The 16,580-nt window shown below is 43.8% G+C and overlaps 1 protein-coding gene across 1 annotated transcript; it reads left to right on the top strand.

The window, feature by feature from the left end:
* The first annotated feature begins 9,389 nt into the window (after positions 1–9,389).
* LOC104560742 (kazal-type serine protease inhibitor domain-containing protein 1) lies at positions 9,390–16,344 on the top strand. The gene is made up of 4 exons (XM_010206174.2): positions 9,390–9,843; positions 14,269–14,429; positions 15,165–15,309; positions 16,214–16,344. Exons 1-4 carry the CDS (start codon positions 9,390–9,392, stop codon positions 16,342–16,344), a joined length of 891 nt encoding a protein of 296 aa, XP_010204476.1.
* Positions 16,345–16,580: the final 236 nt, after the last annotated feature.

Genomic DNA, 16,580 nt, shown 5'->3' with positions numbered 1-16,580 from the left:
ACCTTCCTTCTGTGTCAATTTCTTGCTTTAAAACCCAACACCCCAACGTGTTCTACACCTGCTGCCAAATATTAACGTGAACAGGAGGAATTTCTGTGTAGGCTGTCCTCTCAAGGTTTGCTCTCACCAGCTACAGCTCTTGTTACAACTCCACCGCTTCGAAGATGCTCGAGACTTGTTCAAAGTGATACTTCTGTGCAGCAAAAGGGCTTTGGTTGACCCAGCCTAGTGAACAGCATGTTGTCTGCACAGTGTCAGCTCTGTCTCTTCTCATTTTTTGCTGATTTGGGGAACTTTAGGAAGGAAGGGATGGGCAGAAGGTGGTGGGAGAAGGAGCTTTTCTTCAGGTACCTTATGAGAATATTCTTAAAGAGCTGTTAGCTTGGCCAGCAGAAACATCTTCCTTCAGAACCATTGTTCCCTGTCTCCCTGAACCACTCAAGGGAGGAGGTAGAGCAAATTGGGAGTGTTTAGCCCAGAAAGAAGGGAGGGGTGAAGAGAAGGTGTTTTTACCATCTGGTTGTATTTCTCATCATCCTACTCTGGATTTTTGATTGGTAACTGATTAAATTGGTGTTGTGTTTTTCCCAAGTTGAGTCTGTTTTGCCCATGACCAGAACTGGTGAGTGATCTCTCCCCATCCTTGTCTCAACCCATGAGGTCCTCTGTAACCTTTTCTTTTCCTCGTGCCACCGTGGCAGGGAGGAGTGAGCAAGCAGCCGCATGGTGCTTTGTACCCAGCTGGACCTAAACCACCACACAAGGTAAGCAACCCCCTTGCCTCTGTCCCACTGCAGGTACATCATATATGTCAGAGGGATCAAAATGAACTTTTGCTACCCCATCCTGCAGGGAAGGGAGTCAGCTGAGCCACATTGCTGTCCCAGAGCGGCCCCTGTTCTCTGGTGTTGTCCTCTCGTGTGACACTGGGCAGAGGGCAGCGATGGGTGAGTGTTGTGAGCCCACTAATGTTCCTCAGAGTGCTCAGGATGATGCACTGCTCAATCCTGAGCCTTTCCTGTCTTTTCCAGGTGCTAACACAAGCTAGAAGCACCACTGAATTGACAGAGGAGACTCCCATATTCTGAAAGGTTGTGGAGTGCAGAGCAGTTTCCATGTTATTGGTGCACAGAGGTAAACTCTGATGTCTGAAACAACTGCAAATCAGCCCTCCCCACAAAGGACTGGTGTGTAACAGGTGAGCTGTGGGTGAGAGCAAAGCCTCAGGTAAGCACTACAGATAGCTCTGGTTTGCTTAAGGCTTCAGCCTTCCATAGGCTCCACAGGGAAGAGGGGGTTAAGTTGCTGCCTACCCTCTGAAAGAGCCTCTAGGCTGATGGTTCCTGAGCTGAGAGCTGTTTCACCTCCCACCAACTCCATCTGCCCTATAGCTCTGGGAGAAATTGGCACCATGAATCTGGATGAGCCACAGGACAGTTACCCTTAACAGTTCCTGTTCCACCTCGGTGCCAAGTTGTTTGTGAGAGAAAAGGCTGGCTTGCTTTTTGAGATAATTCTGCTTTGCAGTGATGTTCTGGTCTACTGCAACCTGGCCTAACACTTCCTGAAGCTGCAGCTTCTGGAACCTTTATGTCCTTTTGGGAGCTTTTAAGTGCTGTGAAGGTGAGTTGGGATGGACACTGAGCAGCAGTCGGAAGACTTGGGTAACTTGAGGAGCTTTCAAGAGATGCAAATGCCCTGTATCTGGTGCAGCCCAGAGGAATGTGAAGCCTCATAATACGACGTGGAGAGTTGCTCTAAGTAGCACAGGGACCAGATGAAGTTTAGTCACAGCAGCATAAAGTGCTTTGGGGATTAATTTCTCTAGTTTAAAATATGAAGAAGCTGTACTATAGAGGAAAGCCAACACATAGTACCTTTATGTCTAAGAGTACAGCAGTGAGTGATAGAGAAATCCCACCTTTTAGTACATCCCAGCATCCCCCTGCTTTGCCCTAATCTTTTTTGAGACCAGCATAAGCAGGAGCTGGTCCTTCTGCAGCAGCCACTGCTCTGAGCTTTGGAGAGTGTTATTTTTCATTTTCAGGAGGATGAAGGGTTCAGCTGAGGAATCCTGTTGTTTCGGAGCATGTGGTTTACATTCTGATTTCCAAGAGGTATTTGTATATGCAAACACCACCATCTGCTGTAAGGAATACTTTGCATTTTAAAAAGGTTAATTCCATTTCAAACTGACTGATTGAATTGGTAGCAGAAAGCACTCTCATTTGCTCTCTCTATTTAGTGTCACAATGTGCTGCCAGCCAGCAAGCCATGTCTTTACAAGAAAACACTGTTTAGTGCTGCTAATTGGTGTAGATGTTCTCCAAATTCTCACTGAAATAACTTTTCTATTCATTAATGAATAAAAGCTGTTATAAATTACAGCCTGTTGTTACACTGGGGATGAGACAACTGGCTGCTTGTTGATCTGAGGTGAGTGTTAAGCCTGTAATGAATGATTTGATGCATTTTCCTTCTTTCTCCTTAGCCCTTGGAGATCTGTGTCTCAAACAGACTGCAGTTTTCCTCAAAGATCCTGTGGTTTGAAACTCTTTTTAATTGCATTATACTCACTTAGCAATTCACCAGGAGAGTTCAATATTGAACTGCAAGCTGCTTTGGTTGAGCACAAAAATCTGTGTTGTGTCTGACTTTTCATCATCAGATGAGAGCAGGTACTTATGGCTGCAAACAAGCAATGCACATTTTGGGAGCTAACATTTGGGTGATCATCCCTGCTACTCAGCTAAACGAGCAGAAGAGTTTTGAACCATGGACCAAGAACGGGAAGCAAGTACTAGATACAGAGTTGGGATATTTTCTCCTTCAAAAAGAAAGGCTTTTGTATGATGTCAGTGTACTCTACAGGGTACAGAGACAGGTGTGTACCAGCACAGTTTTCAAGCAGAAGAGATTTCCAGGTTTAGGGTTTCTCAGCCTGGACAAGGTATCAGCTGCATCTGCTGGGCAGCTGCATCTGCTTAGCACTGAGCTGTCTGGAAGCACAGCCTGAGAACTTTGGCCCTCTGGAAGCCTGAGAATGCAGAAGTCACTTAGAAGTTTCAGTGAGGATACTAGTGCCTCCTCCTTGGCCCTTCTCTGACAATGCTGGCCCCAGGGGAGGATCTGTCACCAGGAGTGAATCCCATTTCCCTCAAGAGGCAAGAGAATTTTATGCAAGATCTGTGGGCAGCAGAGACAAGCTGAGAGAATTTCCCTATCTGTGAATAACTATTTTCTAGTTGCTTTTCTAAAGAAGGATCCTTACAGTCTATCTGTACATGGGCTGTAATGGAAAACACTGCTTTCTTCAGCATTGCTGTGTGAGACAAAGCAGGTAAAGCCGAGGGAAAAGCCCCCAAGTTTCCTCTCTGGGCTTGATTTCCTGGCTGCTTTTAGGGAGAGGTAGTTTTTGCTAATGAGACTTTCCATTATAAAGTTTCCATTGCTCTGGAAAGTATTAACTTTGCTGGGTAGGTCAAACAGGCCCTGCAGTTGTAGTTAGAATATCCTAAAGATTTAGTTCCCAGTAATAACAGGGCTAAACCACAGCACTGCCACAGGCAAGAACTATATTATTTGAAATGAAACTTCTCATAAATATCCAGCTATGAAGTCATTTTATATAAACTGGACAAGGCAAACTGTCCTATCCATCAACATTAAGGCTGCCAAGAAAAATGAAAATGACTCTATATTCACTGTCTGCAAGTTTGAGCTCTCCCTCTCTCTATTAGGCTTTCCCAAGAAATGCTGGGGCTTGCTCTTTGTAAGAACTTTGCTGGTACAAGTAACTAGTGGCAAACTAGTCTAATATGTGAGCTTAAACCTGCTGTTGTCTGCCTTTTGTTACTGTCTCTCTGCCAGGACGTGGATGGAGAGATAGACACAAACACATCCAACTCTCAGCAGCCACTGGCCAGAGCTAACAGTACTTTTCAGCCTTTGTTAGGTGGAAGCACCTCAAAACATTGGCAGAGACAGAACAGTGTTTGGTTTGGGGTTGTTTGGCTTTTTTTCTTCCAGTTCCTCTCCAAATGTTCACAGCAAGTTTGTTGCAGGTCCACAATAAGCCCCAGGTCAGGCTTCCAGCACACCGCTCAAAGTTGTACCCAGGAGGAGCAGCAAGGGGCACCCACAGTCATTGCAGCCCACTCCAAGGCCACACCATCTGTCCTTTGGTGACACAGATAAGTGGATGCCACCCACAGCCTGGGAGAGCCTGGGGACCCCAGGGCCTTACCTGCATCTCCCATCCCTTTTGGTCACTGCCTCCATCCCCCCAGGCCCAGTGCTCCATTTCTGTGTGTGGCTGGCAGCATGTGCAAGGCACACTTTGATGTGCTCTGCACTTTCTGTCTGGTTTTATTGGGAGGTTTGAATGAGTTTTGCCAGGTGCTGGTGTGCTTGAAGCTCTGCTGTACCTGAGAGCACCACTGTGCCACTGCTGATGCAGGCACCAACTGCCTTGGACACAAATTGTGTCACTGCATTAAACTGCAGTGTCTGCTGCAGAAGGACATGACACCTGAAGAGACCGTGTTCCATGCAAGATATGGGGATGCTTTTCCATCAGCTTTCTCTAAACTGAAGGCAGGAGGTAGACAAACTTTCATGGCCCACTCCCTCAAGAGCAAGGAGAATGATGATGGCTATTGATTCTGTATTGAACTTGTGATTAATGCATAGAGAGAAAGGTTAAGAGGAACAACTAAGATTTGCAAGACTGGAAGTGTGGGCAGGACACATGGGAGAGGTCTCTTCATGATGCTTTCTGTGCACATCTCACTGTAACCCTCACCTCTCAAAAGCAGGGCATTAGAGAAAGGCTTGAATACTTACTGCTGACTGCCTGAATGTTTCCAGTATCACTTTCCTGTTATGAGACAGGAGGTTTGAGCATTTCTGGGTACAACCAGCAAGCTGTCAGAAATTTGGTGGTCTTTAAAAGACAGCAGAAGCCTGCAGCAGGCTTGGCAAGGGCTCTTGAAATATCTGTCCCTTGGAAAGGAACAGTTGCTTGTGAAAAGGAATCAGTAAGCCTATACTAAATCAAACACAAGCATTTGGGGCTAGATCAGTGCTAGCAGGCCCTTCTTTTGTCTTTGGAAATGAAAAGCTGAATGCCTACAGTCACCACCAAGGATGTGGCTGAAGTGTGAACCAGAAGTTGCCTGCAGTCAGACACTGCTGGAGATAGGCCCAAGGACTGTCACTGAAAACCTCCTTGAAGCCTTACATGAAAACTGGCAGCTTTCAGGCAGGAGACAGACAGTCACTTCTTTATATTGTTTCATTTTTAGTAAACTAGATGAAACAGCTTTAAAAAAAAATCCCAAAAAACCCCAAACACAAAGAATGGATCCTCCATTGTAACTTTAGGAACATAATTAAAATGTATATGTTATTAAAATACACCAAAATTATAACTGAATTATCTAATTACCCAGCCTTACACTCTAATTAACCCCATTGTACTTTGCATATTAGTGAACAACTGCTTGCTTAAAGCTCACAGCAGAACCATTTACTTAATGCTGGAAAATAAGTTAATTACAGATCTCCTGCCTTTGATTAATGGATTTAATAATCATGTTACAGTAGAATTAACTTATACTTCATGTGTTTACAGCACTAATGATGAGATTTATGAAAGCAATGTGTCAGCAGATAGGACTGGCACCACAAAAGGAACCGTGGAGATCCAGGATTGCCTGTGCCCATCCCGCTGCCCATCAGCGGTTCTGCTGGAAACTCAAGAGCAGGTGCTTCATACAACCTAAGAGGCAGAGCAATACAGTTTCCAAACTTGGCTTCAAGGAGAGGATCCACTGCAGGATAGAGAACGTAGAAAGGACACCTCCAAGTTGTTTTTTCTTGTTTTGCCAGTCTTCCTCCCAGGACTCGTGTTGGTGTAAGAACCCGACCTGCAGGTCTGGCAGCAGCCAGATTTAGAAACTTTTCCTTAAGTAAAACTCACATGAATACAAATAAAAACAGAATGAAGAGCTGAACCCTGTTTTGCTGGGAAGAGCAGTACCTCAGGAACCACTAGCAACAGGATTTCCAATTGTATCAGCCTTGTAGCTTACCTATTGCCCTGCAAAGCAGAAGAATGCAACCCAAGGCAGCAGCTTAGCATATCACACGGCCCCAAGAGGAGGCAGGAAATGAAGAGGAATACAATTTCCTTAACAATTCACTTCCAGAAACTATTCTGCAAGATATTGACTGTGTCCTGGTGGAAGACACAGTCTGAGGAGCCAGGAAGCACTGGGTTATTTTGCTGTGTCCCCTCACTGCCCCTTCCCTGTGCTGGAGGCAGAACTGGTGCTGAACATACCATGTGGAAATACCCAGAAAAAGCCAAGGAGGGAATGGGTGCACAGCCAGCACTGCCCTGAAACTGAGGGAACATTAATGCCATTCAACCTGCCTCCTGAAGAAGTTGTTCATCAACGTGTTGTTTGACAGATGATGGTTGAAGCCTCCCCTCATGCACTGCAGCTGCCTTTCTCCTCCCCTGGTTGGAGGGCTGTGGAGGCTGCCCTGCATTGCCTGGCAGCTCTCCTGGCAGCTCCTGGGGGATGGTGCCTGTCTCCAAGCCCCACCAGTGACATAAATCCCCTGCTGCTTGGGTTTTGTTCTGGGAGATCTTTGTGGTCAAGGCAATTGGAGGACTGTGATAAAAAGCAACACTTTTTTTCCCCACCAAACCTACCAAAAGAAGGTTCAGGGATGAGAGACACACTGAAATATTTTGTTACTGAACCAAATAGGATTGTGCCTCTAGATGTGCTGCTTCAAAGGCAGCTGCACATCCCACTCTCTTTCCTTGCTCTACCTTTGTCCCCCTTGCTTTGACTCTTCCCACACAGCCACTACAGTACCACTCTGCTCAGCTTGTCACAACTGCCTTGCTAAAGAGACCTTTTAGACAGCCATCAGGCCATTTCTCCACATCCCACCACAGTGCTTTAACCCCTCCTTGCCCCAGTGTGTTCAGGTGAGCTCAGGAGTCAGTGGCCAAGTTCCCTTCAGCTGCAGATCACTTGCCAAGGGGCAGCTGTTCAAAGGAGGCCAGGAACATACCCACTTCTTAATTCAAATGCTGAACCCACCAAGAACTCAGATTACATTCATCAGGTAAGTGCCAAAAATGCTTTCTAGGATATTTATGATTGGTTTCCTCGGTGCCAGGACATAGGAGGTACCTCCTATAGGAGGTACTTGTGTTTTCCAGCCCTCAAATCCCAGGTTTCCTGGAAGATGCCAGGGAAAGCTCAGCCTTAACAGGGGCTGTGCTGACCTGCAGCCCTTCCTGCTTTGCCTTCACTTTGCATATAGAGTTTCACCAACAGAAACCCTTTTTTGACTTCATATGAGCTTGGCAAATCCTTATCCTCTAGATATTCATCTCCTACAGCTGTGGGCACAAATAATAAAATAGACAGTGATGAGTAGACCCTATAATGCAAAACTAAATGTCCAATTAGAATTTGATGAGGAAGTGTGGAATAGAACACATTAAGCAGAATAAGGAGATGGGCCAAGAAATCGATTTCCTATTAAAATCAGTGGTTACTTTTTTTCCTGCCTCTCAATGTTAAAAGCATCAATTACACACATAATTTACTCCTTTACAGTCTGATTCTGTGTTCAAAGCAAAGCCATGCCTTGCAGAGCAGGAATTAGCCTGGCCATCACACAGAAAGGAGCAGTGCCCTGCAGCTCTCTCCAGGCTGGCTTTGAGAAGTGTTTCAGCAACACAGGCCAGAGCGAAATGGCATTACCTGAAGTTTGGGAGAATGAAGTGATTTTGGAGCAGCCTACTACTTCACACAAAGCCCAGAGGTAATCTCAATTGGTGCAGAAGGTATGAAGCTCGAAGTTGGGAAAAACCATGGAGGTGTTTGGGATGGAAAGGAAACATATGTTCCCAAAAGACCTGCCTTTGTGGATGTGACTGGGGAATGTGAGACCGGTATCACACAATGCAACACAAAGCCATCTGTGGATGATTTCAGGACAAGGAGGCACAAGCATGATTTGATTTTTATTTCACCTTGTTAAAAGTGTCTCAGAAATGTGCTGTATGTGGAGGTGCTAACAAAGACACAAAGATGTGTCATTGGTAGGGAGTGCTAACCCTAGACCCATGCTATTGAGCCATACTTGCAGGGTCTGAGTCCATTGTGCTTTACTTCTACCTCCAACACACAGTAAGATGCATCTGTTCTGAGCTGAACAGCAATAACAACAGCCTCTGGTCTGTAGCCAAGAAACCTCCTCAGTACTGCAAGGGAGAAGAGTTTTCTGCTATGAGGCAGGAGCATTCCTAAATCCTGGGATGGATGAAGTGCAACACCTGGCAAGAAATGACCCTGCAAACCCATCTCCCTGAACTGGCAGAAAGTTATGCATGGAAAATGTGGGGAAAAGAAGTCAGACACATTTTTCATTCTCCTTCATAGCTCCTAGTGTGAGTACATCTTAAGAAACAAAGGCAGGAAAAGACAAATGATGCATTTCATACTTTAGCAAAACTTCCTTCTGGGGTGTCTTTAATGGCTTGCAGACCATTGGGTTTTGGGTTGCAAACCAGACAGACACCCATGAACACTGAAAAGGAACTAAAAGTAGAGAGAACAATGGGGTTCTTTAATGAGTGTAGGCAACCCTTACCTTCAATCCATGAGTTTAAAGTCAATTCCAGCTGTCTTGGATTGTCTCTTGCTTGTAAAGAGATTGTAAGCAAATTGTTTCATTCAGAACCCCCTAGCTGTGGTCACTGATGTGTTAAACCTTGCTCCAATATCTAGAGCACTGTCTCAGCTCTAGGGTACTGGTGTCTTGGGTGCTGCTTTGTTCCCATGTTTATCTTTTTGTGACAGTCTTTTTCAACTGATCGTGGTTGTGGGGCAGGAAGGGAAAGGGTCACAGCAGTTCATCTCTTCACTTTACACTAATTTACCCTGTTCCCCTCTCTACAATAGCTGCAATATAATGTAGCTTCAGGAAAGCAACACTTTGTGAATTTGGCTCAAGGAGACACCGAGCAAACAGCTTTTCAGAGAGCTTCAGCCCAGCTGTCAGGAGGGGCAGTTTGGTTTCTGTTGCAAGCAATACTCACATTCCAAACTGCACTAGAAAAGCCGGTGGCTTTGTGTGTGTGTTTATCATCAGTTCCAGACTAGGAATCTGATGCTAATTTCTTCTAAAAGCCTGTGTTTGCAGCAGAATTTATGTTCTAAAACAAAACAAAAAAGGATTGTGATGTTTTTCTCTCACTAGCTCATTCCTTTTTTTTCCCCTCTCTCTTTCTGTTTTTCCCCCTTCTGGCTTTACTCCAAGGACCTTTCCTGCCTGTTCATTACATTCTCAAGATGAAGCACCCGATGCTTACAGCAGTGCTGCTAGTACTGCTGCAGGTTTCTCAGAGTTTCCCTGCCCTGTACCACCGAGGTTGGTGGAGGCTGTTAAGGGAAGGAGATAGTTGTGGCAAGTGTGATTTGGCACTTTGCTCTGAGCCCAAAGACTGTCCTGCCGGGACCGCGTTGGATCGCTGCGGCTGCTGCCCTGAGTGTGGAAACGTGGAAGGTCAGACCTGTGACTTGGACCAAGGCAATCATTTCTATGGGAAATGTGGAGATAACCTGGAGTGCAGGTTGGATGCTGATGAAGTAAGGTTTGGGGAAGTCCCTGAACCCCAGTGTGTGTGCAAGTCTCAAGAGAGCATCTGCGGACCTGAAGGGAAAACCTACGAGAACATCTGTCAGTTCAAGGCTTACGCTACGAAAAGAAACATCAGCATGAAACATGAAGGACCATGTGAATCAGGTAATATGTACAGGGGCACTTCAAACTGAAAGCAGGTCTGATTCTTATTTTCAGGTGTGTTACTAGATGCTCTCATCTAATCTTATTCAACTAATACTGCATTTTTGTTACAATTATCAGTATTTTGTTAGAATGCTACTTTGTGTTAAACATGCAGCTGAGAAGTTGGTACCCAGTCCTGTGTGTGACAAGCCTCTATATTAGACTAGTGGATTAAATCACAGGGGGACTAATAAGTTGATCTACAGACAAGCTCTGCTCTGAACAAGCAGAGTATGAGATGTTTTCTACAAAAACTGTATGTGTAGCTGGAAATAGGTAAACAGACAGGACAGCCTGGGAGGACTGGACAAATACATGAGGACTGACCTGATAGTAAAGTGGTGATAGCAATGCAGATCTTAAATATATGTAAAGTATGTTTGTATGCATGCATAGATCCACCTGTGTCTATATATGTTAAGCAGTGAGGCAGAGGCAATAGGAGAAAGTAGGGTTTGATTAACACAGTCTGTTCTTTACACAAGAAAGTCCAAAACAACCCAGTCGTAGAATCGTGATAAAATCTAACTGACCCATGGATCAGACACTCAAAGATTAGAACAAAACCAAACTGAAACAGTTTCCCTGCTGACACTTATGGTGTATGAACAGTTAGTTGAGGTGATTGTTAGTGGAAGGATTCTTAGCTGGATTGCATGAGGGAAACCTGCCTCCTGCTCTTATGCTGTTCTCATTCTTCACATTATTACAAGTCTGTATTCCGGGGCACCTTTCACCTAAGTCCCATGAATATAAAATGAAAAAGTGAACTGGCCTTTGTTTCTTTGTTTTCTGAATGTGAGGGGGGGTTAATCCTTTTTTTTTTTTTTTTTTAGTAAATGAAGTAAGTAGAAGATGTCTCTGGGCCATAAATGGGTCAGAGCTCTGGGAATGTGAAATTGCATCTCTGGCAAAGGTCCATATATGAGAGTAACTTGGGTACATTTTACCCACTCCTCGCCAGCACACTGTTGCCTCCAATTCAGCCTGTATGCTGGGCTTTTATATTGAAAGAACACTGGATATTGAATGCTTAAAAGGAAACATGATGAACAGCTAATATCAGACTTCTTTTTCTCTAGTTGCAAGAGAAAGAGCCATTAAAGAATCCTTTATTTGCCATTAGAGTATTAAGCTGGGAAATGAGGCTTGTCAGTAAAGAGACATTTGGAAAACTCAATGCACACAGTATGACAGTAAGCCTGTTAGCCCTCAGGTAGGTGTTCATATTTGGAGTTAAAATGGCAGTAGTCCTTGCAGCAGAATGCCTTTAGGAAGGTTTCAGTTAGAAGTGCTTCTCTAGAAGCAAGCAATGTTAGCTTTGCAGTAGAGGCAGCTGCTCAGGCATGCAGGCTTAAAGCAATGGTCTGTTCTAATTAATTAACAGAAGTGTTCACATACAAAAAGCTTTAATTTGGAAATGCTCCCACTTTTAAATACCAGTGTTGTCATTCACCAGGCCTTGCAGTCACCCCTGAGGTGCCTCACACCTCTCACCAAGGCGTCACCCCCACTGTTTCCCTAGTTCCCAGAAAGGCTGGAGCTGCTCTCCAGGGACACAGAGGATCACTCAGATTGTAGAAGCTGAGAGGGGGAAGTTCAAACCATGTCAGTGCTGTGCAGAGTTCACTTAAGCAAAAAACAGGGTCAGTCTCCTTAGCTCTTGCAGACACCAGTGGGCACGGGTGGCTCAGCCCTGAGGGCAGTGGCTGCCCAGGCTGCATCTGGAGACCCTGATTTAGACCCTGGCAGAAACATGGGCCTTTCAACAAGGAAAGGGGCACAGAGGTGCTGCCACAGGGCACTGTGCCTTGGGCCCTGTATGAGCCTGGCAGCAAGCCCTGCTGTGCCACGGGGCAGCACCGGCTGCGCTTTCATGCCTGCTACGGGTGACAAAAGGCAACAGGGAGTCGGGCACTGAGAGGAGCAGCCTGGCTGAGGCACTGGCTTTCCTCTGACTCTAATTTGCATGAGAAACAAACACTGACCACTGTGGGTTTTGGTACTGCGCTATAAATATAACCTTCACTCAACTCCAAGCACTTTGTTTTGTTATTTCTCCTTCAAAGCATCTGCTGTTTGCTATTGATGCCAAATGGATTAATTGTGTACAGCAACCAATGAATAAATAACTAACAATAAACTCCTTTGATCAGAAGAGTAGAGCCTTTCCTCTTTCATCTGTCACCAGAAAAAGGCCCAGCTTCCTAAAGAAACACTGAAAAAGCCTTTCTTTTCCTCAGAGCTAGTTTTGATCAGTTTATCTAATAATTTACCAAGGTTACTGAGTACATTGGTTGTATACAGATTCTTCACACTTAATCTATCCACACTCCCATTCAAACCTCTCTTGCTGATGGATTAGCAAAGTAACAGAAAAATCCAGCAGTGATTCTCATTATACTCAGCTGTGTCACAGCATTTCTTTTAAATGCACATTTTGGAGTGAAAAAACAAAGAAGCCATGAAATTTTCTGCCATTAAATCAAACAGTTTAGCAAAAAATAGCATGAGTTTAGGGGAAAATAAAGATTATATTCTCTAATTCCTGAGCCTGGAGTGACAGTGGGTTAAAGCTGACTGTGAAAGGTTGAAGCAGTATATTTACTTTTCCTGGCTTCTGATTTATGTCTCCTGTAATACATGAGGATAATTCACGACTGGGACTCTAAAAGGAGAGGAGCAGCTACTGCACATTCACCTCCAGACACTGTGACATCAGAATGCTTTCTATGGCTATCAAGAAAGGGAATCAAAACAACAGGTTTTTAATATCAGATCCTACGTGGTAAACTCACAGGCAAAAAAATCCCTATCCAAGATATTCAGTTAATGCTGATTTGAATGCAAGCTTTTTGAAACACTATACAGGTTCTGAGGGTATGGTTCTGAGGACAGAACAAGCATTTAAGGGTTTAAGTATCCTAGTTTGAAAATCATACAATCATCATAGAGTGGTAGGGGTTGGAAGGGACCTTTGGAGATCATCTAGTCCAACCACCCTCTTGAAGAACAGCAGGTTTCATTCCAGAGGCATTCATAAATGGGGAAATTCATTCTCTGTTATGTAATTTGGTTGCAATTTCACTTCAATGAGTATACATGTGATATTGTCTGCACAGGTACCAGTCCTGAGAAGCTACCAAATGTATTAGAAATTTTTCCTTGAAAACCTGGTACAGGCTGTTACAATTTCAAATGCTGAAGCATAAATGCTGTACCTATATATTGAGGCAAATATTGCAAGTACAAATACTATGTACTATAAGTTCTTACTTCCAAGTACCTGGGAGATGTACAACTCCCTCTCCAATAATTAAATACAAGTCTAATGGCCCAGAAAGTGCATTTATTTTTAAACACTCTTACAGAAACAGAAAGGAAACAGACTTTAGAAGGAAGACTATTTCTTGCTGAGGATAAATAGAGGAGAAAAAAAGGCAGAGATTTCCAAACTAGAGAAGCTGTGATAACAGCAAATAAGTTATTTTGCTCTCTGCTGCTGAATGTCGTCATGTCCTGGTAACACTTAGTGTGTTCATATATGCTTATGGAGGGATGTGTATTGAAATCAAGCATGAATGCATCGGGTGATTGTTTAGTTTTTCATTGTCTTCATTTGCCTGGACTGGCTCCCTCTCCTGGTTAATGTCAGTTTTTGCTTTGGGAAACAGTGGGAGAGGATAGTTCAGAGGCAATAAATAAAGAGCGGATGGGGGTGAGGGTAAGAGAACAATAGGAAACAAGTATGTGGAAATCTAATGATGAACAAAACCTAAAACCTTGTAAAAATGATTGGATGTCAATCACTTGTATTATTTGTTTGATAACAAAAACATGAGATGAAATTGATAGCAACTGAGGACAAATGTGAAACCTTAATGCTGTTGTTCTGTAACTTGCTGCAATGAGTTCCATGGCTAACAGAGGAGATTTTAGCATGTTCAAGGCAATGACAGCCTCAGAAAACTCAGAACTATCATGTACAAGCAAGTCACTCTGTGATTGTCTACTACAGAATGTGTGGTACTTCCCTCTGAAGGTTTAGGTGAGTACTGGCTGCTGGATTGGTGGGTCTTGAGTCTGGTCCATGATCATACTCAAGGGACAAAAATACAACTGTCAGTTACAGTTTTAAGTTTCAAGGGAAGGACAACAAGTCCTTTGGAATAAGGGTTTTCATAAAGCCTGCTCATCCTTTAACAGGACACAGTGTTCTGAGCTTTCAATGCTGCTTGGAATCATGTGTCTCTTAATCACGTGTGAGATAGCAAAAGGCAAACTGGTTTCATCACATATAATAGGAATCAATGTTGCATGCACGTGTGTTTGTGTTCTCTGTCTCATTGTCTTCTAAAGCACTGTTCTGCCTGCCCTTTGCAGCTCCTGTTATCTCTATGCCCCCTCAGGATGTGCAGAACTTCACAGGCAACGATGTCATTTTTGGCTGTGAGGTGTCAGCCTATCCTATGCCACACCTTGAATGGAAAAAAAGGGGGAATAAGATGTTTCTGCCAGGAGATGATGCCCACATCTCAGTACAGGTAAAACTTGAGGCTTTTGAGCTGTTTGCAGAGGCAGCATTGAACACAAGTGTGATTAGTTGACTTAGAGCTGTTCAGAGATAATGGTATGAGGAGCCACATCTAAATTCTGGTCAGCTCAGAGGCTTAAACTGAATGCTATAGACCTATCTTATTAATAGATTCAGCATAAGAGCATCTCTTAACATCTGTTTGGTGTTATTTGTCTGGGATAGAAAGCTTAGCTCTTTAAGAGGCTTTAGCCCAAGTCAGTTGAAACTGATAGTCAGGAAGTGTGAAAGCTCATGGTATGTCATTCCTATCCTTTAAAACTTGGATGCTGAGTGTCAGCTTGGTCAGGCCCCTTGGCCTTCACCCAGACCTGCCTGCTACTCTTGTCCTGGAGAAAACTATGAGCTCAAGGGCAGGTGGCAATGCTCTGAAGCAGCAGCATGAAGAGGTGCTGGGACAAGAGACAGGCCGAGTGCTGGGGAGCAAGAGCATGAGAAGAAACAGGAAGAAACACTGTGAAGGGCAAGGAAGTTAAAAGAGCAGAGATGGTAAAGCACGAACTCGAAGGCACGGAGCAATAAGAAGTTGTAACAGAGGGCAGCAGAAACAAACAGATTCAAAGCATGAGGGCAGTGAACAGAAAGCCAAGGTTGGAATGATGTTTAATCCCTCCACAATTATTTAGAGAAGCATCATTGTATCTCCTTGACCCGCAATTTCAACTATTTCTTTCTCTTCTCCAAGGCAAGAGGTGGGCCTCAGAAATACGGTGTGACAAGCTGGCTGCAGATTCAAGGCCTCAAAAAATCAGATGAAGGCATTTACATCTGCCACACCAAAAATAAGCATGGTGCAACATATGCCTCTGCAAGACTGAAAGTCATTGATGGTATTTCTTTCTTTATTTGGATGTAAGGAACATAAAAATGCACACAGGCAGGTTACAAAGGATGGGTTTGTCAGAGAGCAAATGAAGGACATGGGAAATTACCTACAGATGCCCACATTTTAAGTTCTCTTTGTGTTTTTCTTCATCCCAAAATGGGTTAATACTGTAATAATTTGCTGCAAATTATACCAGCTTCCAGAAAACAGAAATGTGTAGATTATAGCCATGCAGTTGAGACACACATTATTCCACCATCCTTACCCTACAGAAGCCCTTTGATGGTAGTAGGAACTCTGCACCCAGAACAACAGCTGTGGTAGCTGAGGGAGCTGTTGAACCAGGGCAGTTCCACTCAGATGTTTATTCTTCAAAAAATTAGGAAGGAAACAGTTGTTGCTCCTTAATGAGAGTGTTTGGGAAGATGTAAGAAGTAGCTTTACCACTGTGTTGCACTAGGGTCTGTCCTGAAGAACAACATCCTTCATCCTCTGGGGAAAAGTAGGTTTCCTGGCAAACAAAGGATAAAGATGTGTTGTCCTCCTGCTCTAGAGGAGTTTGTCATGGGTCCAGTTCATCACTGGCCTCGTTTCTGCAAGTGGTTTTAAAACTACTGGTTCTGGAGATATTTTCAGGTGCCCAGAATACGCAGAGGACTGAACTCATAGTTTACTCGTATTGGGAATTACATGTATTTTCAACATCTTAAAGTGTGAATTATAAGGAAATTTGCTTTTATGTCATGAGCTTCTGTGGTATGAGGTCAGCTCCTCAGATAAAAACCCTCTCCTTTGAAAACTTAACAAGGATTTAGAAACACTGATCTTGCTGTGCAGGTCCAAACCCATACTTTCCTCTTTGCTACTATCCACAACTAATTTAATCTGGATTCACTTATGTCTTGCAGGCTCATCTCCTGCATTTGCATTTACTACTGGCAGTAGAAGTGCAAGTTACAGCGTTGAATATGGGGATTATTATGACCATTCTGATGATGAAGATGAGGAAGAATATGAATCTGGGGACTATGAAAATTGAAACAACTCTGAATAATATTTTTGATAGCTCTGTTGTGCAATCCCTTTCACACTCTGTTATATTTACTAGTAGTCTCCGTGCTGTAACTGGCTCCTCTGGTAACACACATATTCACTTGTGTACCCACCCTCCTGAAATACAACTTTGGCTGAAGTCCTACTTACCAGAAATGAGAACAGTTGTAAATCTATACATTTAGACTGTTAAATAAAATTCTTAAACATGCACCTGTCTGC

Source organism: Colius striatus, chromosome 9 (genome assembly GCF_028858725.1).
Source record: "Colius striatus isolate bColStr4 chromosome 9, bColStr4.1.hap1, whole genome shotgun sequence".
In the NCBI taxonomy this organism is placed as follows: domain Eukaryota; kingdom Metazoa; phylum Chordata; class Aves; order Coliiformes; family Coliidae; genus Colius; species Colius striatus.
The sequence above is the reverse complement of the archived record's forward strand: the minus strand, read 5'-3'. Positions and strand labels throughout refer to the sequence as shown.

Excerpts from the sequence above, each read along its gene's own strand:
- LOC104560742 (XM_010206174.2), top strand. The coding sequence starts at position 9,390 with ATGAAGCACCCGATGCTTACAGCAGTGCTGCTAGTACTGCTGCAGGTT. Across the intron at positions 9,844-14,268 it reads TGAAGGACCATGTGAATCAG|CTCCTGTTATCTCTATGCCC; the intron begins GTAATATGTACA and ends TGCCCTTTGCAG. Across the intron at positions 14,430-15,164 it reads ATGCCCACATCTCAGTACAG|GCAAGAGGTGGGCCTCAGAA; the intron begins GTAAAACTTGAG and ends CTCTTCTCCAAG.